The sequence below is a fragment of the Myiozetetes cayanensis genome, unplaced genomic scaffold (genome assembly GCF_022539395.1).
Source record: "Myiozetetes cayanensis isolate MyiCay16 unplaced genomic scaffold, myiCay2020 scf15, whole genome shotgun sequence".
NCBI classification, from domain to species: domain Eukaryota; kingdom Metazoa; phylum Chordata; class Aves; order Passeriformes; family Tyrannidae; genus Myiozetetes; species Myiozetetes cayanensis.
Genome location: NW_026087159.1, coordinates 18,853,891 through 18,872,628, shown reverse-complemented (window position 1 = coordinate 18,872,628; position 18,738 = coordinate 18,853,891). Strand labels below are relative to the sequence as shown.

The window sequence follows — 18,738 nt, the reverse complement described above, 5'->3', positions numbered from 1 at the left end:
GAAGGCAGTACTGAGGATTTGGCCATTCCAGCTGGAATAACCCCTCGCCCACAGGAGTGGGGGACACAGGATAGCTTAGGGAGGACTGGGAGGTTCCTGAAATTCTCTCCAGGAAGGGAACTGAGGGCTGCTGCAGTGGGGACTTCCAGGGACAGGCATTCCTTGATTTTCTTTGAGGGCATCCACGAACCTGCTTTTCTTCCAGGCTCAGGGGGTGAGTCTGTACAGCCCAATTGGAAGTTTGCCACCCCTGTATGAAATCCTGGTTGTTTGTGGAGCATCCCTGGGCTGCTCACCGAGCTGTGCAAGTGATCAGCCATCGGCAGATCCCAAAGTGAGGCAGCCTTGAGTTCCTCGCTGTACCTTTGGCTTCCCCTCACCTTCCCCAGGGATAACCAGAGCCCAAACCACGGGAAGGAAGTGTTCTCTCTCCAATACCAGGGAGGTGATGCCCACACAGTGTCTTCCTCTGCCTCCTCTTGCTCCCAGTGCTTTTTTCCACTGCCTACGAGGCATTTTCCACCTTCCCCTTCCCAACTTCCCCACCGGTGAGCAGCCAGCTGACTCTGCTGGTCTGCAGGGTGAACGTGGGGAATCACAGCAGCCCTGCTCTCCCCAGAACTCTGCAAACTCTGAATTCCACACTGTTCACCCACCCCCCCCCCTGTGATCCCTCATTCCCGTTTCCTGGAGAGGTCAATGGTGCTTGAAGACGACCAAGCCCTCGTTGGTGGCTCTTCGAGAAGGGGCCATTAATCTCTCTGTAATTATCTGCAATTATTTCAGGAGCAATAACCCGCTTGTCCAAACTTTTCTCAGAAGCTTGTTAAGCACAACGAGGGAACAGGAGGTGGGAAACGATCCAGAGGAGTCACCCCAAGCTCCGGGCGCTGCCGCCAAAGCCGCCGAGGATTTGCACCAGAGGATCAGTCAATCCCCAGTTCCCAGGAGATGGGAAGACCACGGGAGGACCTGGGGGTCTCCACAGGTTCTTCGTGAGTTCCACATGAAGTGCCTGGATCCACCTCTGTCCCGACAGCGCTTGGATTTGCTTCAGCTTCGCTGCCTTTGTGCCTGAAGTCAAAACGTTCCCGGTCCTTGAGCTGAACCACTGAAGTGAAACGGGTCCCCAAAAATAAATGAGGATAATAGACAGCAACCAGACACAAGAAAAACAAAAACAAAACCCCCAAACCAAACCAAATCCACTTCCATTTTCTACCCAGTTAAAAACATTGTTAATAATTATACACACACACACATATATATATATATATCTATGTGCATGTAAGCAACTGGTTATTTAAAGGTTATAATAATTCCCCAGGGCAGGAGAGTTTGCTCAGCTCTGTGAGGGCCTGAGACATTGTCAGTTTTAAACCCCACAGTGTTTAGAATTCAGTCAAAGAGCTGATAAAGAGAAATCAGTGTCACATTTACAATTTTAATCTCAGCTCTGCTGCCAGACCAGCAGTCCATCTTCAAGCAGGCTCGTTAGCTAATGGCATCAGCGCTCCTAACAGGGGTTGGTGTGAGAACTTCCCAAAACTGCTCAGGGAAATGCACCTTGTGGGGCATAAAATGCAGATGAAAACATTGGAAAAAAAACCATTTTGGTGCTAATGCACTAAATTTCGATCTGGGGCTCAAGACGTGGTTTAGTGGTGACCATGGTGCTGGTTGACAGTTGGACTTGATGATTGTAAAGGTCTTTTCCAGCCTTAACAATTCTGGGGTTCCACGTCCTCGTTCCACCGAGGTCAGGATCAGCCTCCTCCCCCCACTCTGGTTTCAGCAACACCTTTGGAACAGGGAGATGTCCACAGCTTCTGGGATTTCCTCCAAGGCTCCCTGCACCCAGGGGAGGGGTCCAGTGATCCCCAACTCGGATGTTTTGCCATCTGAAGGCGACAAGAGGCTCCTGCTCGTGGCGAGCCCCAACGCATCCGACGTCAAACTCTCAGACCTCAGACGTGACACGGGGACAGGACGTCCAACCTTCAAAGAGCAGCAGCTGGGCAGTGTCCCCTGGGCCTGGGGCTGCTCTCAGGGGGGCTCCCTGGGCCTCAGAAGTCGGGGCTGTCAAAGCCCCATCACGCTCAGAATGACTGGACTCCGCTTGGCCCTGGCTGATAAGAAAGTTCTGAGCAAAAGGACTTCGAGTGCGGGGTCAGCGCGGGCTCGTGGGAACAGCAGGGATCTGGCTGCCTTCCTCCGTCCAAGATGTCCCCTCCTCCGTGGCAGGGAGAGGCCCGTGTGCCTGTTCCTCCCCTCACCAGCCCGGCTGCAGGGCAGGGATGTGGCTCCAAAGGCACAGGGGCAGGCACAAGTCCTGCATTAATCACTGTTTTCCTGCTCTTTACAGATGAGAATATCAGCACTTTGGTGGGATCCAGCCTGGAGGTCTGTAGTGTGGGATCCAAGGAATATTAGCTGGAATTCCTCTTGGGCTGGTGCAGGTCAGGGTGGGGATCAGGGACAGCAATATGGGGGTATGGGGGGCTTTCCCACTGCTTCAAGGTTTTCCCAAACCAACAGGGCATTTCCCTGACTCATCCAAAGAGCATCTCTGAGCCTGCAGACTGAGCACCTCCACAGGAAAGGAGAGGAGCAGGAGGCAGGATAGGTCTTGGCACCACCTTTGCTCTTTGTTACTGCACTGGTTGGTCGCTCCAGGGGTTAAAACAGAGGGATGTCAGCCTGGAGGGGGTAAAGGATAAGACAAAGTTCAGAGATCAGCAGCATCAGAGAGCTTGACATGAATGAAAACATTTGCTGCAGAAAAAGCACCCCTGGAAAGGTGCCAGAGCTGTTCTTTGGGACTCCAGAGCTCAACTGCAAAAGAGGCAGGGTGAAGGGAATGCTGGCAGCAAGACTGAGGGAATATGACTGGAAATGCGGGCACAATTATCTATTTATTTAATTTAAACGATGCCAGGGAAGGCGCCAGGCTGGGAGGCAGTTTCTGAGCGTTCAAAGTCAGCGTTCCCAGAGCCCCAGAACTAAACCCAAGCCTTCCCAGAGGGTCCCTGTGTAAAAATACACCAGGCATTTCAGTCAGATAACAACAGCCCTCAGGAAAGCAGGAGGATTTGCCAGCTGACGAGCCTGGAAAAGCCTATTCCCAAAGGGTTGTGTCCTGCAGGTCCCCAGCAGTCTCTTCTTTGTAATGCTGTACCTGCTTGAATTCCTGAGGGACTGTCTGCACGTTTTCCTGTTCAGGTCCCAGAGGAGTGTGATGTGTGTGTGTGATGCCTCCATGAATATTCCCTCCTCCCAGACATCCCTGCTTTACTGCACAGTGTTTCAAGCCCACTCCCTACTTTTGGGATAGCACAGACTCATGGAATCACAGAATCTCCTGAGCTGGAAGGGACCCACCAGGATCATCCAGTCCATCCCAACAAGTCTCTGAGAGCGTTGTCCAAACCCTCCTGGAGCTCTGGCAGCCTTGGGGCTGTGCCCACTGCCCTGGGGAGCCTGTTCAGTGCCAACCACCCTCTGGGGGAAGAACCTTTCCCTGAGATCCACCCTGAGCCTGCCCTGACACAGCTCCAGCCATTCCTGGGTCCTGTCCCTGCTCACATCCCAGGACACATCCCAGGACACATCCCAGGACACATCCCAGGACACACAGCTGCTCCCACAGGGTGAGGGAGGGTGCACATGCCCACCTGTTGGGGGAGGGGGGGTGTAAGGTGAACCTCCTAAATGGTTCTTCCAGATGTTTCTCTGCTCTGTGACCACGCCTGACCAATCTGCTTCCTCTCCTATGACCACACACCAAACCAGAGCACAGCTGGCTCTTTGGGGGACACTTCCACCCTTATCCATCTGCAGGTTCAGCCCAGTTCTTTGCCAGTCCTTTAAGGGCTGGCTGTTCCAGTGGCTTTGACTTGAAAGCCATCAACACGTTCCCACAGCTGGCAAAGCCACGAGGGCTGGACACCCTGAGCTGAGCCTCCCTCCTGACCACAGGGATCTGCTGGTCTCTCCAGGGAAACTGGGTTCTTGCTGTGCCACAAATCATGGGATTTGGCTTCACTTTGGGCTTGCAGCTTTAATGAGCCGCAGAGCTGAAGATCAAGGGGCCAGGAATAGATTCCACCAGCTCAGAGCTCTGGAGAACTCCTTCCTATGAGTAGCTCAAGCTGGGAATGCTGGACCTCAAGAGTGTCAGAGACAGTCCCAGAGTGCACAAACAGCCCCATGGAATGGTTTGGGTTGGGAAGGGAACTCAAAGCTCATCTCATCCAACCCCCTGCCATGGGCAGGGACACCTCTCACTATCCCAGATTGCTCCAAGCCCCATCCAACCTGGCCTTGGACACTTCCAGGGATGGGGAATTCACAACCTCTCAGTGCTGAGAGGAACAAAAGGATGTAAGAGGATGAGCACTGGACAAATCCAAGAGCTGACAGAGTTTCTCAGACAGCTACACTCAGTGTGAAAATGTGATTTTTCCACTCTTCCTGCATAGAAAACAAAGTGAAGCCACGGAATTTCAGCTGCAGAGGCAGGTTTTGGGAGCTCATCCTTCCCAAAGCTAAAAGCAAAAGCCACCTTCTCTTCCTTGGGGTGTGACAGTGCTGTGGGGTTTCATTTCAACACAGATCTGTCCGGTTTTCTCTCCAAGCAGGACTGAAGCATCAGCAGGAGACACTGAGGGAGGGGTGATGGTCATTGGGAGGATTTCATCCAGGTGCTCTCCCCAGGATTTGAGAGGATGCCTCATTTCCAACCCAAATCCGAGCTCCAGGCAGCAAATCAATCCAATATATCAGTGGCCCTCTCACTCCTGTCAGGGAGGAGTCTTTGTTTTCCTGGGCTGTGGCTCCTCAGGGATTGCCCAGCACCACCCAGCCTTTCCAGGCCCCCTCCTGTGTTCAGCAGAAAGCCAAATTCCTTATATTTGACATGTCCTCTCTAAAACAAAAGGACAGAAGGGATCCCCTGGAGCTGCTGCTGGGTTGGACTGGGCCTTGTTTCAGAAGCTGCTTCTCCCTGCCGATAATTCGAGTGACTCAACGTCAGCCTTGGGACCAAACGTGTGCCAAGGACACTGCGGCTGGGCAAGGTCAGTGTTCTCCTGGGGGTCCCTGAGGGGGCTGGAGCCATCCCTTGTCCCCAGCAGAACACAGAGGGCCATTCATGCCCCTGGCACGTGCAGGGACGTGACTGTCCCAGAATAGGGCAGGAGGAGCCCCCCCAGGGGGGTCAGGGCTGCCCTGGACTCCTCTGTTTTGGGAAGAGAGCCAAGGAAAAGCTTCACCACCCCCCACTCCCCCTCCAGAGGCCAAAGGGTTAAAGGAGGGGATGGACAGGCCGTGGCCTCTGCCCTGGGGGCTGAGCTGTTTGAGGGGGCTCTTTGCTGACCTGCTGGGGGTGGGAGCGAGCAGAGGGCACCTCTGCTGAGCCACACTAGGAGTCCAGCCTCGGTGGCACAGGCACCCACCAAGGAGCAGAAATGCCTCAGCTGAGGTCCAGAGGCAGCTCTGGGACACAAGCTTGCAAGCTGGAGATGTTTGTGAGCAGTACTGACCAAAACAGGGGGGTTGTTTGGGAGCTGACTGCTGTCCTTCCTCAGAGCTCTCACACCAAGATGAGATGGGCAATGTCACCCTCAAGCAGCTTTCTTCTCCTCCAAAAAAAAAAACCCAAACCCATAAAGGGACAGTTCCAAATAAAATATTCAGCTTTAAAATCAGAACAAGGAAAGCAGCCCCCTCAGCACCTTGTGTTGCTTCTGCTGCCCAAGCAGGTGGGAGCAGGGAGGTGTTGGGGACACGTCTGTCCCTGTGCTGTCACATCTCCAGCTTCACAACAGGCTTGGCCAAGGCTTCAGAAGCCACAGAGAGATGGGTTATCCACAGCTCTAACTCATCAAACCTTCAAGGAATCATGGAAAGGATTCAGTGCAGATACACAGATCATTTTCTTGCACACAAAGAAGGAAGAAAGATGCCAAACAAGAGATGTAAATTATCTCTACCCTGTTTACAAGCCTTGAGCACTGAGAAAAGCCAGGCTGGCCCAATTCTCATTGGCATTTCTGGCCAGATCTTGAGATGAGAGGGGATTTAATCCATCCCTGTGTCTGGATCTGCACAGAAAAAGGGCTGTAAGTATAAATATACCAGTGTTTGATCATGGACTGCTGCAGTTGTCCCATAAGTAGCAAAGATCAGAGAATCAGGGAAATATGGGATGGATTGGGTTGAAAAAGACTGTAAAGCCCATCTTATTCCACCCCCTGCCATGGGCAGGGACACCTTCCACCAGCACAGGTTGCTCCAAGCCCTGTCCAACCTGGCCTTGGACACTTCTAAGGGATGGAGCAAATCTTTGCCCCTTTTTGTCCCAAAATAAGGACAGAAAGGAAAGGTTCAGGCTCCTTCCCAGAGTGAAGGCACCTCAGGTGGAAGGAGACCATGTTTCCAGACGTTGCCATCCATAATCCTGTGATTTGGCCTTTTTTGCTGCCACCCCCAGATAAACCCCCACTCCTGGGCCAGGGTCACATCCAGGCAGGGAATGAAATTCCCCTCTCCCAGCAGATGAACCAAGGAGGTTGGGAGAGGTTTGGTCCACGGGGTTGGCCAAATTCCCTACAGGTTCCTAGAGTTTGGAGAAAGGCAGGAGGAGCCTCCTGGAAGCTTTGCTTGTGATCTGCTGTTCACAGGCAGGTGGAGAGCAAGGGGGGAGGCTTTGGGTCAGCAGCAGAGGCTGGACAGGACATGTGGCTCATGGGGGGGCTGATGTCACCCCATGGCCCTGGAGTGTCCCACCCTGACCCTTGAGCCACCAGACCCTGCTCTCCAGGCAGCTCAGGATGCTCAGAAACCACAGCAGAATAAAACCAGAGCTGGGGTGGGAAAAGACACTGGGGCAACCTCTTGTAGATGGGAGCATGGAAAACTGTTCCCAGCCCTGCTTCACCTGGACCTGCTTCACCTGGACCTGCTTCACCTGGACCAGTTTCCCCCACCAGACCAGGCTCAGGGTGGTTTGTCCCTCCCCAGCACCTCAGCCAAGACTTTCCTGCTCTGTCCTCTCTGCTGGAAGGGCCCCTCAGGTGTCCCTGCCTTGCTACCAGCACACACCTTGCTCCTGAACCTTTCCTGGAGAGCTCCAGGTGCAGCAGCTGGTTTTCCACACCCCGGGAAGGGAGGTTTTGATGTCTTTTTTCCCCCCAAAAAAAGCTCGTGGGGGGCTGCAGGTCCCTTCCCCCCAAGCCCAGCCCCGGGGCTCCCGCCAGCCCTGCCCTCGCCCTCCCTCTCCAGCTTTGGTTGTTTGTTGTTTTCGCTCCTTCCCGGAGCGTTTCTCCCGCTTTTCCCTCCTCTCTTCCCATCCCACCCTCCCCACCCATTGGTCGCGGGGGCTGCGCTCGGGGGAGCCCCGCGAGTTTCTATAAAACCAACCCACTGCGGGGAGAGCTCGGCGAGTCACGGGAGGGGAGAAACATTCCCTGAGCACCATCCCACCCCCTCCCCTCCCAAAACAAACCCAGCTCCAGGATCTAAACCTGCTCCCAGGACATGCCCGGAGTCCCGCGCGGGGGGAAGGAGCCGTGAGAGGGGCAGAATCTGATCCCGGAGCACCCAAAACCCGCGGTCACAGATCAAGGTAACTCAACTCCGCTGAAAGGCTTTGCTGTTCCGTGCTCTGATTTTGCGAACAAAGGGATTTTTTTTTTTTTCCTTCGGGGTGAGTTTTTTTTTGCACGTTTGTCGGGTCCCCCTCCCTGACCAGCTCCCTCCGGGGAAGGTGTTGAAGGGACCACGGGGCAGGACAAGGTCCAGGAGTTGGGCAGGGAGAGCAGAAATCCAGCACGGCTTTGGGAGAAACTCCTCCCGTTTATGGAGCAGGTCGGGTTCAGGGCCGGGAGCAGCCGGGAATGGGGAATTACCACCTGCCTCTCTCCCTCCAGCGTCCTCCACCCATGGAACTGTTGCTGCAAGTGATGTTTATCACAGGAAAAGTCTGTTTGGTGTTCGGAAAGCTGAGTCTGGCACAAGGAGCTGCTCCTGAAGGCAGGGGGACCGGCTGGACATGGGGATGCTGTGGCATTCCTGACTCCCATGGCATTCCTGGCTCCCAAGCCCCCCCAGCCCACCCACACAAGGCACCTTTCAGGTTTTGCAGGGTTATGGTGACGGTTTTCAGTCTCCTTTTCTCTCTGGGAATCGCTCCCTGATGTCCCTGTCAAGATTCCAGTGGGTCCAGCTGTGCTTTGGGCTCAGCACAGAGTGGAGTTTCCCAAGCAAAGAGAGGCACCTCAGGCAGGCAGGTGGGATGGGGGTGGTCCCATCCCTCCCCAAATGATCAGCAGCACGAGCAAAGCTCAGAGGATTTTGGGTTAAGCAATGGTTTGAGCTCTGCCAGACGCTGAACAAGCTTCTTGATGCCTCATTTTCCCCAAAAACCTGGGGAAAGGGTTGTGCTTTCAAGCCCTGTGAGATGTGAGGCAGCGTGGAGGGCAAGGAGTAGCTGGGCTGTTGGACAGGAGGAAACAATGCTTGTCTTTGGCCAAAATTTGGAGTTAGTAAAAGATTTGACTGATTTTTTTTTTTTTTCATTCAGGCAAGATGGGAGGAAAGTGTTTTTGTTTCTCTGGTGTTTGCAGCTGGGGAGGACCCAGAGAGCTGAGTCCTGTGATCCTCACTCACATGAGCTCTCCTGCCAAAGCCCCGGGGGCTGAGCAGCCACACCAGGCTCTGGGCTTGGGGTGGGCACAGGGAGTGACTTCCAGGGATTCTCTGGTGCCCTCTGCCAGTGCTGGCTCCAGGATTCACTGACTCCCTCCAGGTGCTTGTCTGTGCCATCCAAAGCTGCTGCCCAAACCCTCAGGGATCTCTGGCAGGAATTCTGAGCTGGGTCTGCCCTCTCCTGTGAGCTGCAATCCTGTGGGAACAGTGGGGTGGAGAGGTCAGGACACCCCCCCACGGGACACTGTCCCTGGGAGAGCTGGGGCAGGACAGGGAGCTGGGGACCTCAACAAGGGCTGAAGTCACTGGGACAGGTCAGAGCAGGGATTTGTGTCCAGGTTTGTGCTCCTTTGGGTTATTTCTCCATTCTCTCCCTTTCTTTCCCAACACAACTGGCTGCCCAGGCATTTCCACAAAGCCTGAGCCCCTGGCACAGGGGGTGCACAGGAGTGTCTGCAGGAGCTGTGGTTGTACCTGGGGGCACCCTGGTTGGCCTGGCAGCGTCTTCCCAGAGTGGGAGCAGTGTTCCCACCACACTTCATTGCTTGTCCTGGGATCCCCAGGGTCCTGGACAATCCTGGAGTGCCTCGGCTGGATGGTCCTGGGGAGCAGATCCCAGGCTTTGGGCTGAGATCCCAACTCTGCCTGGAGGAGTCAGAGCAGAGCCTGAGTCCCAGCTCTAATCACAGGCAGGCTCCCTGATCCCAGGGAATCCCAAAAGGCTCCTGTTCTTAATCCAGGCACAGCAATTTTTCCTCCCTTCTGAGAGGGCTGGAAAGTTTCCAGAGCTGGAAAGTTTCGCAGTTCCTCAAACAAGTTCCTCACCCCCCCCCAGCCAGGAGCCCTCAGATCTGCCCCTGTCTGGGGCACAGACTGGCACTTTGCTGCCCTCTTCCATTCCCTCCCTGGGCTCAATTCCAGATCTGGATCATCCAGAAGCCCTTTCCTCAAACTCACATCGCTCCAGGACGGTGCCACCCCCCACCCCCACTCAGCTTTGTCCTGTGGTGGTGGAGCAGCAGCAGCTTGGCTTGTCCTGCCTGGGAGTGCCATCAGAGATGTGCAAAGCTGAACATTTCCAGGGGTATTTATTAGTGCTCCAGCCTTGGAGAGCTTTCCTAGACCTTTCACTGTGCTCAGCAGCCAGGACTGCAGAGAGCACAGGGAGCTTTAATCCCTGAGGATGGAGCTGAGCAGGCACAGCGGGTTTGGAGTTCAATTTAGGGAGACCAGGATGGGGAAGGAAGGGCTGCACATAAATTGGAATGGGATGTCAGGGATCAATATGGCATTTCTGGAAGAACCCCTGTGGTGTTTTCCCAGCAGGACTGTGCTGGGCAGGGGGGTGTTGGTGCAGCTCCAGTTTCCCCATGGAATGAACTGGCAAAGTTCTGCTGGTCCTGCAGACCCTGAGATGGGACTGCAGAACTGCCCAGACGTGCAGGTGTCCACAGAGGTCCCAAAACTGCAACTTCAGTTGGGAACTAAACTACCCAAAACTAAACTGACAGGAGGGGGGAGCCAGGGAGGGTCGGGCTCTGCTCCCAGGGAACAGGGATAGGATGAGGGGAAATGGCCCCAAGCTGTGCCAGGGGAGGTTCATCAGGAGAGACATGAGGAGGACTTTCCTCCTGGAAAGGGCTGTCAGGCACTGGCAGGGGCTGCTCAGGGAGGTGGTGGAGTCTCCACCCCTGGAGGTGTCCAGGGAAGGACTGGATGTGGCACTCAGAGCTCTGGGCTGGGGGACAAGGTGGGCATCAGGCACAGGTTGGAGTCGATGATCTGAGAGAGCTTTTCCAACCTCAGTGATTCCATGATTATAAATGAGTGGACATTAAAGGAAATTGGGCAATGCCAAGTGCAAGAGGTGCAGTTGCTGATCACACACACCCACTGACCCAAGGAAGGACCCTCAGTCACCAAAATGCCATGTCAGAGACACAAGGGACTGTTTGTCCTCCTTTCAGTTTGTTTTTCTGGACTGGCCTGTTTAATTTTAGCAGCACAACCTCTCACCCACAGGGGCAGCTACTCTGACCTGGTGGGATCCCATCTGGCATCGTTTCTGTCCTCTGTGAGGATGGACTTTCTCCAGCAATTCATAGAATACAATGGAATCAAATCATGCAGTAGAATATTCTGAGTTTGCAGGGACCCACCAGAACCATCCAGTCCAACCCCTGGCCCTGCACAGACCCCAACAATCCCACCCTGTCCCTCAGAGTGTTGTCCAAACCCTCCTGGAGCTCTGGCAGCCTTGGGGCTGTGCCCACTGCCCTGGGGAGCCTGTTCAGTGCCAACCACCCTCTGGGGGAAGAACCTTTCCCTGAGATCCATCCCAACCCCCCTGACACAGCTTCAGCCATTCCTGGGTGCTGTCCCTGCTCACAGGGAGCAGAGATGGAGCTGCCCCTCCTCTGTCCCTCAGGAGGAGCTGCAGCCCCCACTGTTCTGCCCTCAGTCTCCTCTGCTCCAGCTGAACCAACCCAGTTCCCTCTCCACGAACCCCATTCCTCCTTCCTCCGCCAACAAAGTTCTCTCCCTTGTCCCTTTCTCCACCTGCAGATCCAACCAAGACCCCAAGGCCATCCCACGAGCACTATGAGGACTCCTGCCAGCAGCTCCACCGTTTGGTCCTGCCCAGCACCAACCACAGCTCCTGCTGCTCTGGGTGTCATCCTGACTTTCCTCCTCTCCGGGGCTCATGGCCAGACCCCCTGGGCTGTCCAGGAGAGCACCATCCCCTCGGGGGGGCTCAGCCAGGAGCAGGCCTACAGCCTGGTGCAGCCCAGCCTCCTCCAGGACGCCGGGGGGTCCAACCTGTCGGAGAGCCTGCCCAGGAGCAGCGTGTCGGAGCCGCCGCTGCTGCCCGTGTGCGCCAAGCCCGCCGACATCAGGCACGTCTTCAAGTACATCAACACCATCGTGTCCTGCACCATCTTCGTCGTGGGCATCATCGGCAACTCCACCCTGCTGAGGATCATCTACAAGAACAAGTGCATGAGGAACGGGCCCAACGTCCTCATCGCCAGCCTGGCCCTCGGGGACCTCCTCTACATCCTCATCGCCCTGCCCATCAACGTCTACAAGGTGGGCTGAGGGCAGGGCTGGGGCTGCTGATGGTGCCCTGGGCAGGGTCTCTGTGAGCAGCTGCGGCTGCCCCACCCCTGGAAGTGTCCAGGGCCAGGTTGGATGGGGCTTGGAGCAGCCTGGGCAAGTGGAAGGTGTCCCTGCCCGTGGCAGGAGGTGGGACTGGACGGGCTTTGAGGTCCCTCTGAAAACATTCTGTGATTCCCTGATCTCGTTTTGCTGCTGAGGCCAAATGAAAGAGCTTGAAGAGGGGGTTGGCTCTGAGTGGGGGTGATGGGCTCCAGGTGTTGTGGGGATGTAAGGGTTGTGAACTCAGGCTCATTCTCACCCTTGTGAGTGAGTGGCCCAGGTTTCTCCTGCCTCCAGGGCACCTTGTCCCCAGCAGTCCCCTCTGCTTGTCCCAGCTGAGCACAGGGTCACAGTGCATGGATTCTGTCAGGAATGTGAGTGTGGTTGAGGGTCAGAGCATGGGGAAGGCTCAGGACATGTGACTCAAGCTGTCCGAGCTGGATTTGGGTGTTTCAAAGCACAACACCCATTTTGCCCTTTGAAAACAACCCCGAGAAGCCCATGGTGGTGTTTAGGACTCAAATCCACTCAAAACCACGCAGGGTTTGGAGTCAGGATCTGCTGTCTGGACCATCCTTCATCCCTGTGTCCACTCATCCCACTGGGAGTCCTCAGGGAAACCAAAGGCTCCCAGGACCCTCACACCACCCTGAACCTCAGAGTGCTGTTCTCTGTGGGCTCCTCACACCTCGTGGGGAACCCCCTGCTGTTATGGGAAGCTGGGCCAGCGTTCCCAAAGCAGCCTGATAACCCTGTGGTTCTTCCCCAGCTCTTGGCCAAGGACTGGCCCTTCGGAGTGCAGGTGTGCAAGCTGGTTCCCTTCATCCAGAAAGCCTCCGTGGGCATCACGGTCCTCAGCCTTTGTGCTCTCAGCATCGACAGGTAGGAAACCACCTCCACACCTGCCCTGCCCGGTCTGTGCCCCTTCACCGTGACCAAAATCCTCGGTCCCAGCACAGTCCCCAGGTGGGGACAGGCTGATATCGTGTGGGCTTGAAATCCAGCAGGAACTGAGTTGTGTCCTGCTGGAAGAGGTGAGGGAAGAACGTGCTGGAACAAGGGGTGTGGTGGTGGGGAAGGGACGTTGGTCAAGCCCCATTCCACTAAAGAAGGCTCAGGGGTGGAGGAGGAAAGGTGTGAGAGGAAAGGGCCTTTGGGGACAACCCCAACCTGCCCCTCCTCACCCCCTTCCTGACGGCTGCTTCTCTCTCCCCGACCCCGGGCAGGTACCGAGCCGTGGCGTCCTGGAGCCGGATCCAGGGGATCGGGATCCCCATGTGGAAGGCGGTGGAGGTGGTGCTGATCTGGGCCGTGGCCATCGTGCTGGCGGTGCCCGAGGCCATCGCCTTCGACATGGTGGAGCTCAGCTACTGGGAGCAGCACCTGTGGGTGTGCATGTTGGCCTCGGAGCAGAAATCCCGCTTCATGATGGTACGTGAGTGCCCGGTGCAATCAACCGCTCGGTCAGAAGGGTGTCAGCTCCTTGATTAGAGGAGCAGATGCCTCTGGAGATGGCTCCTGGCCTGGGGGGAAGCAGGGAGGGCAGCACCAGGCAAAGCACAGGCCTTGCAGTGACGTGGGGCTGGGGAACAGGGAGCTGTGCTGTGCTTCACCACCCACCCACAGCAGGTCCTGACACATCTCAGGAAGCTTCAGGACCTCCTAGACTGTCCCAGCAGGCCAAAGAGGGTCCCCACAGCCCGTTTGCACAGGTGACCTTTAACTCAGGGTTGGGTGAGCAAGGGAAGGAAGACCCTTGGTCAGCCCAGCATGCCCAACAGACAGGCTCCTCCAAGAGTGCCACCTGGCAGCCAGATGTTTAGTGGACATGGTGGTATTCAGGGAAAAGCTGGTCTTGGAGGTCTTTTCCAGCCTTAATGATTCTGTGATTCTGTAATTCCATACAAACCAGTCTTTGCTCCTTTAGGTGGAACCTGTGCAGCAGCCTCAGGGGAAGACAATCCCCCTGTGTGCTTAGGGCAGGAGCTGTGACACCTCCACACATCCAAAGTGCCTGGACAAGGCAGAGTGGGTGTCAGGGCCGGTCCACGCCCCTGTTACCCCCCCAGTTTCCAGTGGCTCTCCCTTTCCCACGCAGTTCTACCGGGATGTGAAGGACTGGTGGCTTTTCGGCTTCTATTTCTGCCTGCCCCTGGTGTGCACTGGCATCTTCTACACCCTCATGTCCTGTGAGATGCTGAGCAAGAGGAACGGCATGAGGATCGCCCTGAATGACCACATGAAACGGGTGAGGGGCTGGGAATGTGGGAATTCTGCTGCTTCCCGAAGAGGAGGGAGAGCTGTCGAAGGGGGGGCTGTGAGGGACAGGTGGGAGCTGACAAAGCCTCGCAGTGGATCTTGGATCAGTGCAAGGATTAAGGGAGAAGGGCCTTAAGCTGTGTGACCTCCAGTCTGGGGGACAACCCCAACCACCCCCTGGCCATGGACCAGCCTCGTTCTCAGCTCCTTTTGGTCCTTTATCTCTGGCTGTGCTGAGCCCAAAAAGACTGCACCAAACACTGGATGTGCCAAAGCCCAGACAGGAGGTGCAGGCAAAAGGAGAGTTCACTGTCCCCTCCCACGCTTCGGGAATGATTCCTTGGGGGAGCCCAGCTGGTTGTCGCAGTGACACCGTGTGAGGGGCAGGTGCAGGAGATCCCCGTGTCCCAGGGATGAGATCCCCATGTCCCAGGGATGAGATCCCCATGTCCCAGGGATGAGATCCCCGTGTCCCAGGGAATGTCACCCCAGCAGAGCCACCAGGAGGCCACGGTGGGAAGGGCTGTGAAGGGCTCTGGTCCACACCGAGCTGGATCTCACGCTGCAGGACTTCAGCAGCAAGCCGGTCTGGCAGGAGCTGTCCCTGCCCTTTAAAGTCCCTTCCGAGCCTAAGTATTCCATGATTCTGTGATTTGGTCCACCTGCTTTGCTCCACCTGCTCCCCAGTGGTCACCTTCTCTCCTCCCCTCACCTTGTGCTGGCAGCGCCGGGAGGTGGCCAAGACCGTGTTCTGCCTGGTGGTGATCTTCGCGCTCTGCTGGCTGCCCCTCCACCTCAGCCGCATCCTCAAGAAGACCATCTACGACCAGACGGACCCCAACAGATGTGAACTGCTCAGGTAGGAGCCCCAGGGGGTGGGCACCCAGCTGGGAGCCCCGGTGGCCCCGGCACAGGCTGGTGGAACTGCCTCCCAGCCCCTGCTTTCAACAAGGGCTTCGCCCTCCCTGATGGGCAGGGGAGGGGATGAGAAGAGGTCAAGTTAAATTTTGAAATATCTCCATAAAAATCCGTGGGTTAAGGGAGTCTCCAGGGCAGGGAAGCACTCCCAGCAGGGCTGTGCCCATGTGGTGGGTGCCCACCTCCCTTCTCCTTTGCCCCACGAGCCAACAACCAGCTCGGGCTGGGTGCTGCTGTGCTGGAGTTGGAGGACGTGGTGTCACCAGGGGGAAGCAGAGCTCGTGCTTTTGGCTTCCTCAGGAAATGCTCCTCGCGAGGAAAAGTGGTTTTTTCCTTTGGAAAGGACTGTTTTGTGCTCAGCTCTCTGTTCTCAGTCCCTGACCCTCCATGGGGGCACGATCCCTGGCCAGGCAGGTCGGAAACCCTCCCTCAGTTCTCCATGAGCTTCCAACACTCTTCTCCCCGCTCAGCTTCCTCCTGGTGATGGATTACTTTGGGATCAACATGGCCTCCCTCAACTCCTGCATCAACCCCGTGGCTCTCTACTTTGTCAGCAGGAAATTTAAGAACTGCTTCCAGGTAGGAGTGACCCCCCCAGAGCTCCTGGGTGTGCTGACTGATCCCAGATTTCAGTCCCAGGGACACAAGAGGAGCTTATTCCTCATCCCAAACGTTCCCCCTGCTAGGTACACTTGAGTTTGGTGCCCTGCTATGGGGAGGCTTTTGCCAGAGCAGGATCTAGGACAAAAATTCCTTCTGGAGCAGGAGTATCCCCACAAACCACCAGAGAGGGGACTGGGGCTGCTACAAACTTTGGGTCTGAGTTATTTGGGCATCATTTTCAGGAGCAGAGGAGCCCTGAGAAAGGGATGGGATGGGACAGGATAGGATAGGGTGGGATAGGATAGGATAGGATAGGGTAGAGTAGGGTAGGGTAGGATAGGATAGGGTAGGGTAGGATAGGATAGGGTAGGATGGGATGGGGTGGGATGCAATGGCATGGGAACCATCTCCCTGCTGCTGTGGCAACAGGAAGAGCTGAGCCTGTATGTTCTGTCCCTTAAGGACAAGAAAACACAACTGGTAAAAAGTGCCCCAAAATGTTAGGATTTTCATTTCCCATCCACACTGGCCCTATCCTGGAAATCCTGCTCCCAGCAGCCCTGCAGGACAGCAAGGCTCAGGAGTGCAGGCTGCAATTCCCAGCCTGGCACTGCACAGGGTGACCTGCCAGCTCCAGTACCAGAACATTCCCTCCTCTTTTCCTCCTTTGTCTCCTCACAGTCCTGCCTGTGCTGCTGGTGCCAGAGGCCCGCCCTGAGCATCACCCCCACGGATGAGAAGGGATCAGTCGGGAAGTGGAAAGCCACGGGGCAGGAGCTGGGGCTGGACCGGAGCAGCTCCCGCCTGAGCAACAAGTACAGCTCCTCCTAAATCCCAAATCAAGGACAAGGCTCAGGGCCAGGACAGCAGGACCCCTCTGCTCCTCTCCCACGGCTCTTTCCTGGCTGGGCCTGAACCATCTTTGCCTTCCCGTTGTGACCCACCTGGAAGGAGCCTCAGCATTCCATGGCCCCCCAGGCCCAGCTCTGGGCCCGGGCTCTGCCCCCCACCCTGCAGGAGGGGGAAGGGCACTCAGATCCTGACAGGATTTTTCATTTCCTTGCAGGAAAACCAAATGACTTGTGGCCATTTGTGTCGGGGTGGAACGTGGGGCAGGAAAAAGGGAAGGAAGGTTTGGGATGCGGTGGCTTTGAGAGGTGGATGTGGGATGAGGAGGAGGAGAGGGGAGAGGACCACGAGTGACAATTCCCAGCTGGAAAAGGAAAAAAAGAGCTTAGGTTGCTGGGAGTGGGAGTCAGGATGAGATGCAGGGAGGGCTGGCAGTGGTGGGAACCCTCCTCCTGCTTGTGGTGGGGACAGTCCCTCAGCCTCTCCGTGTGACCAACCTGCCCCAGGGAGCCCTGAAAGCTCCCTTCTCTTCCCCTTTTCCTGGGAATCCTGCCCCAGGCTCCTGAGCTGGGGGTGGTTTCACCCCCTCTGTGAGTGGCACAGGCAGGTTTGGGGACCAGGAGTCCCCAGGTGTCACTGGTGGGAACATCCAGCCAGGCCATCGGGTCCAGCTTGCCCTTCCCAGGGCCAAGGGGGCACCAGGATGGCTGGGAATGCTGTTCCTGCCAGGGAGGAGTTGGTAAGCCCAGGAAAAGGGAAGGCAGAGATGGCTCCAGTCCAGGTGAGGCTGGTCCCAAGGATCCAGCCCTCACCTTTCCAACCCCCTGGAATCACCTCATTCTCTGCTGGGAGGGTGGTAAGGGATGGGATCCAGGTGTGCCCCTCCAGGAAAGCATCCAGCCTCCATCCAGGCCCTGCAGCAGCTGGAATGTCCTTCAGCCCAGGGCTCCTGGGAGGGGGTCCACCCGATCCCGAGGGAAAAAGGGGTGGAAGAAGCTGGATCTGAGCTCCAACGTGTCCTGGCCAAGTGCCACCAAGTTCCATGGCGTTTGGGAGGGGACAGAGACGGCCTTGGGGTCAGCTGAAGGTGGAAAAGGCAGCAGGGAAGGTCCGAGCTCAGCTGAAAGAGCCTCTGGAACGAACCAAAAGATGGCAAAGATCGCCCCCAAATTCACTCCTGACAATCCCTGAGTGATTTTCCAGCAATTTTCAATTGGACAGGGCTTGGAGCAACCTGGTCTGGTGGAAGGTGTCCCTGCCTGTGGCAGAGATGATCTATAAGATCCCCTCCAACCCCAAACCAATCCACAATTCCATGTTTATTTTAACAACCTCTTGCCAAAAGCGTAAGAAAACCTCCACGACAAAGTTTTAGTTACCCAGTTTTTGATGATTTTCTGTTGGGTTTCCCTTCTTTCTTATCCCTTTTTTTATTTCTTTCCCCTTCTCACCTTGCCATGGAAAAAAAAAAATGGAGAGAGGAAAACAGGAGAAAAGACTTGCAATTAAAACATTTTCCAGATGTTGGGGTTTGGGTTTTTTTTAGCTGCAAATGTTTTACAAACAAGTCATATTTCTGAAAGACAAATGGGTTTCAAGGAAAGCAGAAGGTGAGGAATATGTAGACCAGCCTGTTTTCCATACATTTCCCAACCTACTGGAGTAATTTGTGTCTGTGCTGCAGTGCTGCTGTTGGGCTCTGGCTGCATTTGTTGGCAGCAAAATGAAGTCAAAGGAGAAAAGTGATAAAAACTGAGATGTTCCAGCTCAGACACCTGGGTATTTTTTAATGATTCTGCTTATAAAAAGATCAGAATTCTGTGTATTTTTGTATTTGTTCACGTTTACAGGCAGATGGAGTCTGTGATTTCAACTCCCACTGCTCCGTGGAGCTCTCACAGTGTGTGGGACCAGCTGGCACGGGCAGGGTGAGCCTTGTCCCTCCTCCTCCACGTGCTGAGCAACCCAGAAAGGTTCCCAAGCCTTCAACCCCCTGTGATTTCACACCATGTTACACCCATTACATGATCAGGGAGATCATAAGGGTATGGAGAGACAGGACAAGGGGCAATGGCTTCCCACTGACAGGGCAGGGTTAGGTGGGATATTGGGAAGGAATTCTCCCCTGGGAGGGGGGGCAGGCCCTGGCACAGGTTGCCCAGAGAAGCTGTGGCTGCCCCATCCCTGGCAGTGTCCAAGGCCAGGTTGGAGCAACCTGGGCTAGTGGAAGGTGTCCCTGCC

The 18,738-nt window shown here is 55.7% G+C and overlaps 1 protein-coding gene across 1 annotated transcript; it reads left to right on the top strand.

The window, feature by feature from the left end:
* The first annotated feature begins 7,475 nt into the window (after positions 1–7,475).
* LOC126637498 (endothelin receptor type B-like) lies at positions 7,476–18,322 on the top strand. The gene is made up of 8 exons (XM_050310831.1): positions 7,476–7,627; positions 11,275–11,799; positions 12,638–12,750; positions 13,095–13,299; positions 13,967–14,116; positions 14,853–14,986; positions 15,516–15,624; positions 16,330–18,322. Exons 2-8 carry the CDS (start codon positions 11,311–11,313, stop codon positions 16,477–16,479), a joined length of 1,350 nt encoding a protein of 449 aa, XP_050166788.1. The 5' UTR covers positions 7,476–7,627; positions 11,275–11,310; the 3' UTR covers positions 16,480–18,322.
* The last annotated feature ends 416 nt before the right edge of the window (positions 18,323–18,738 follow it).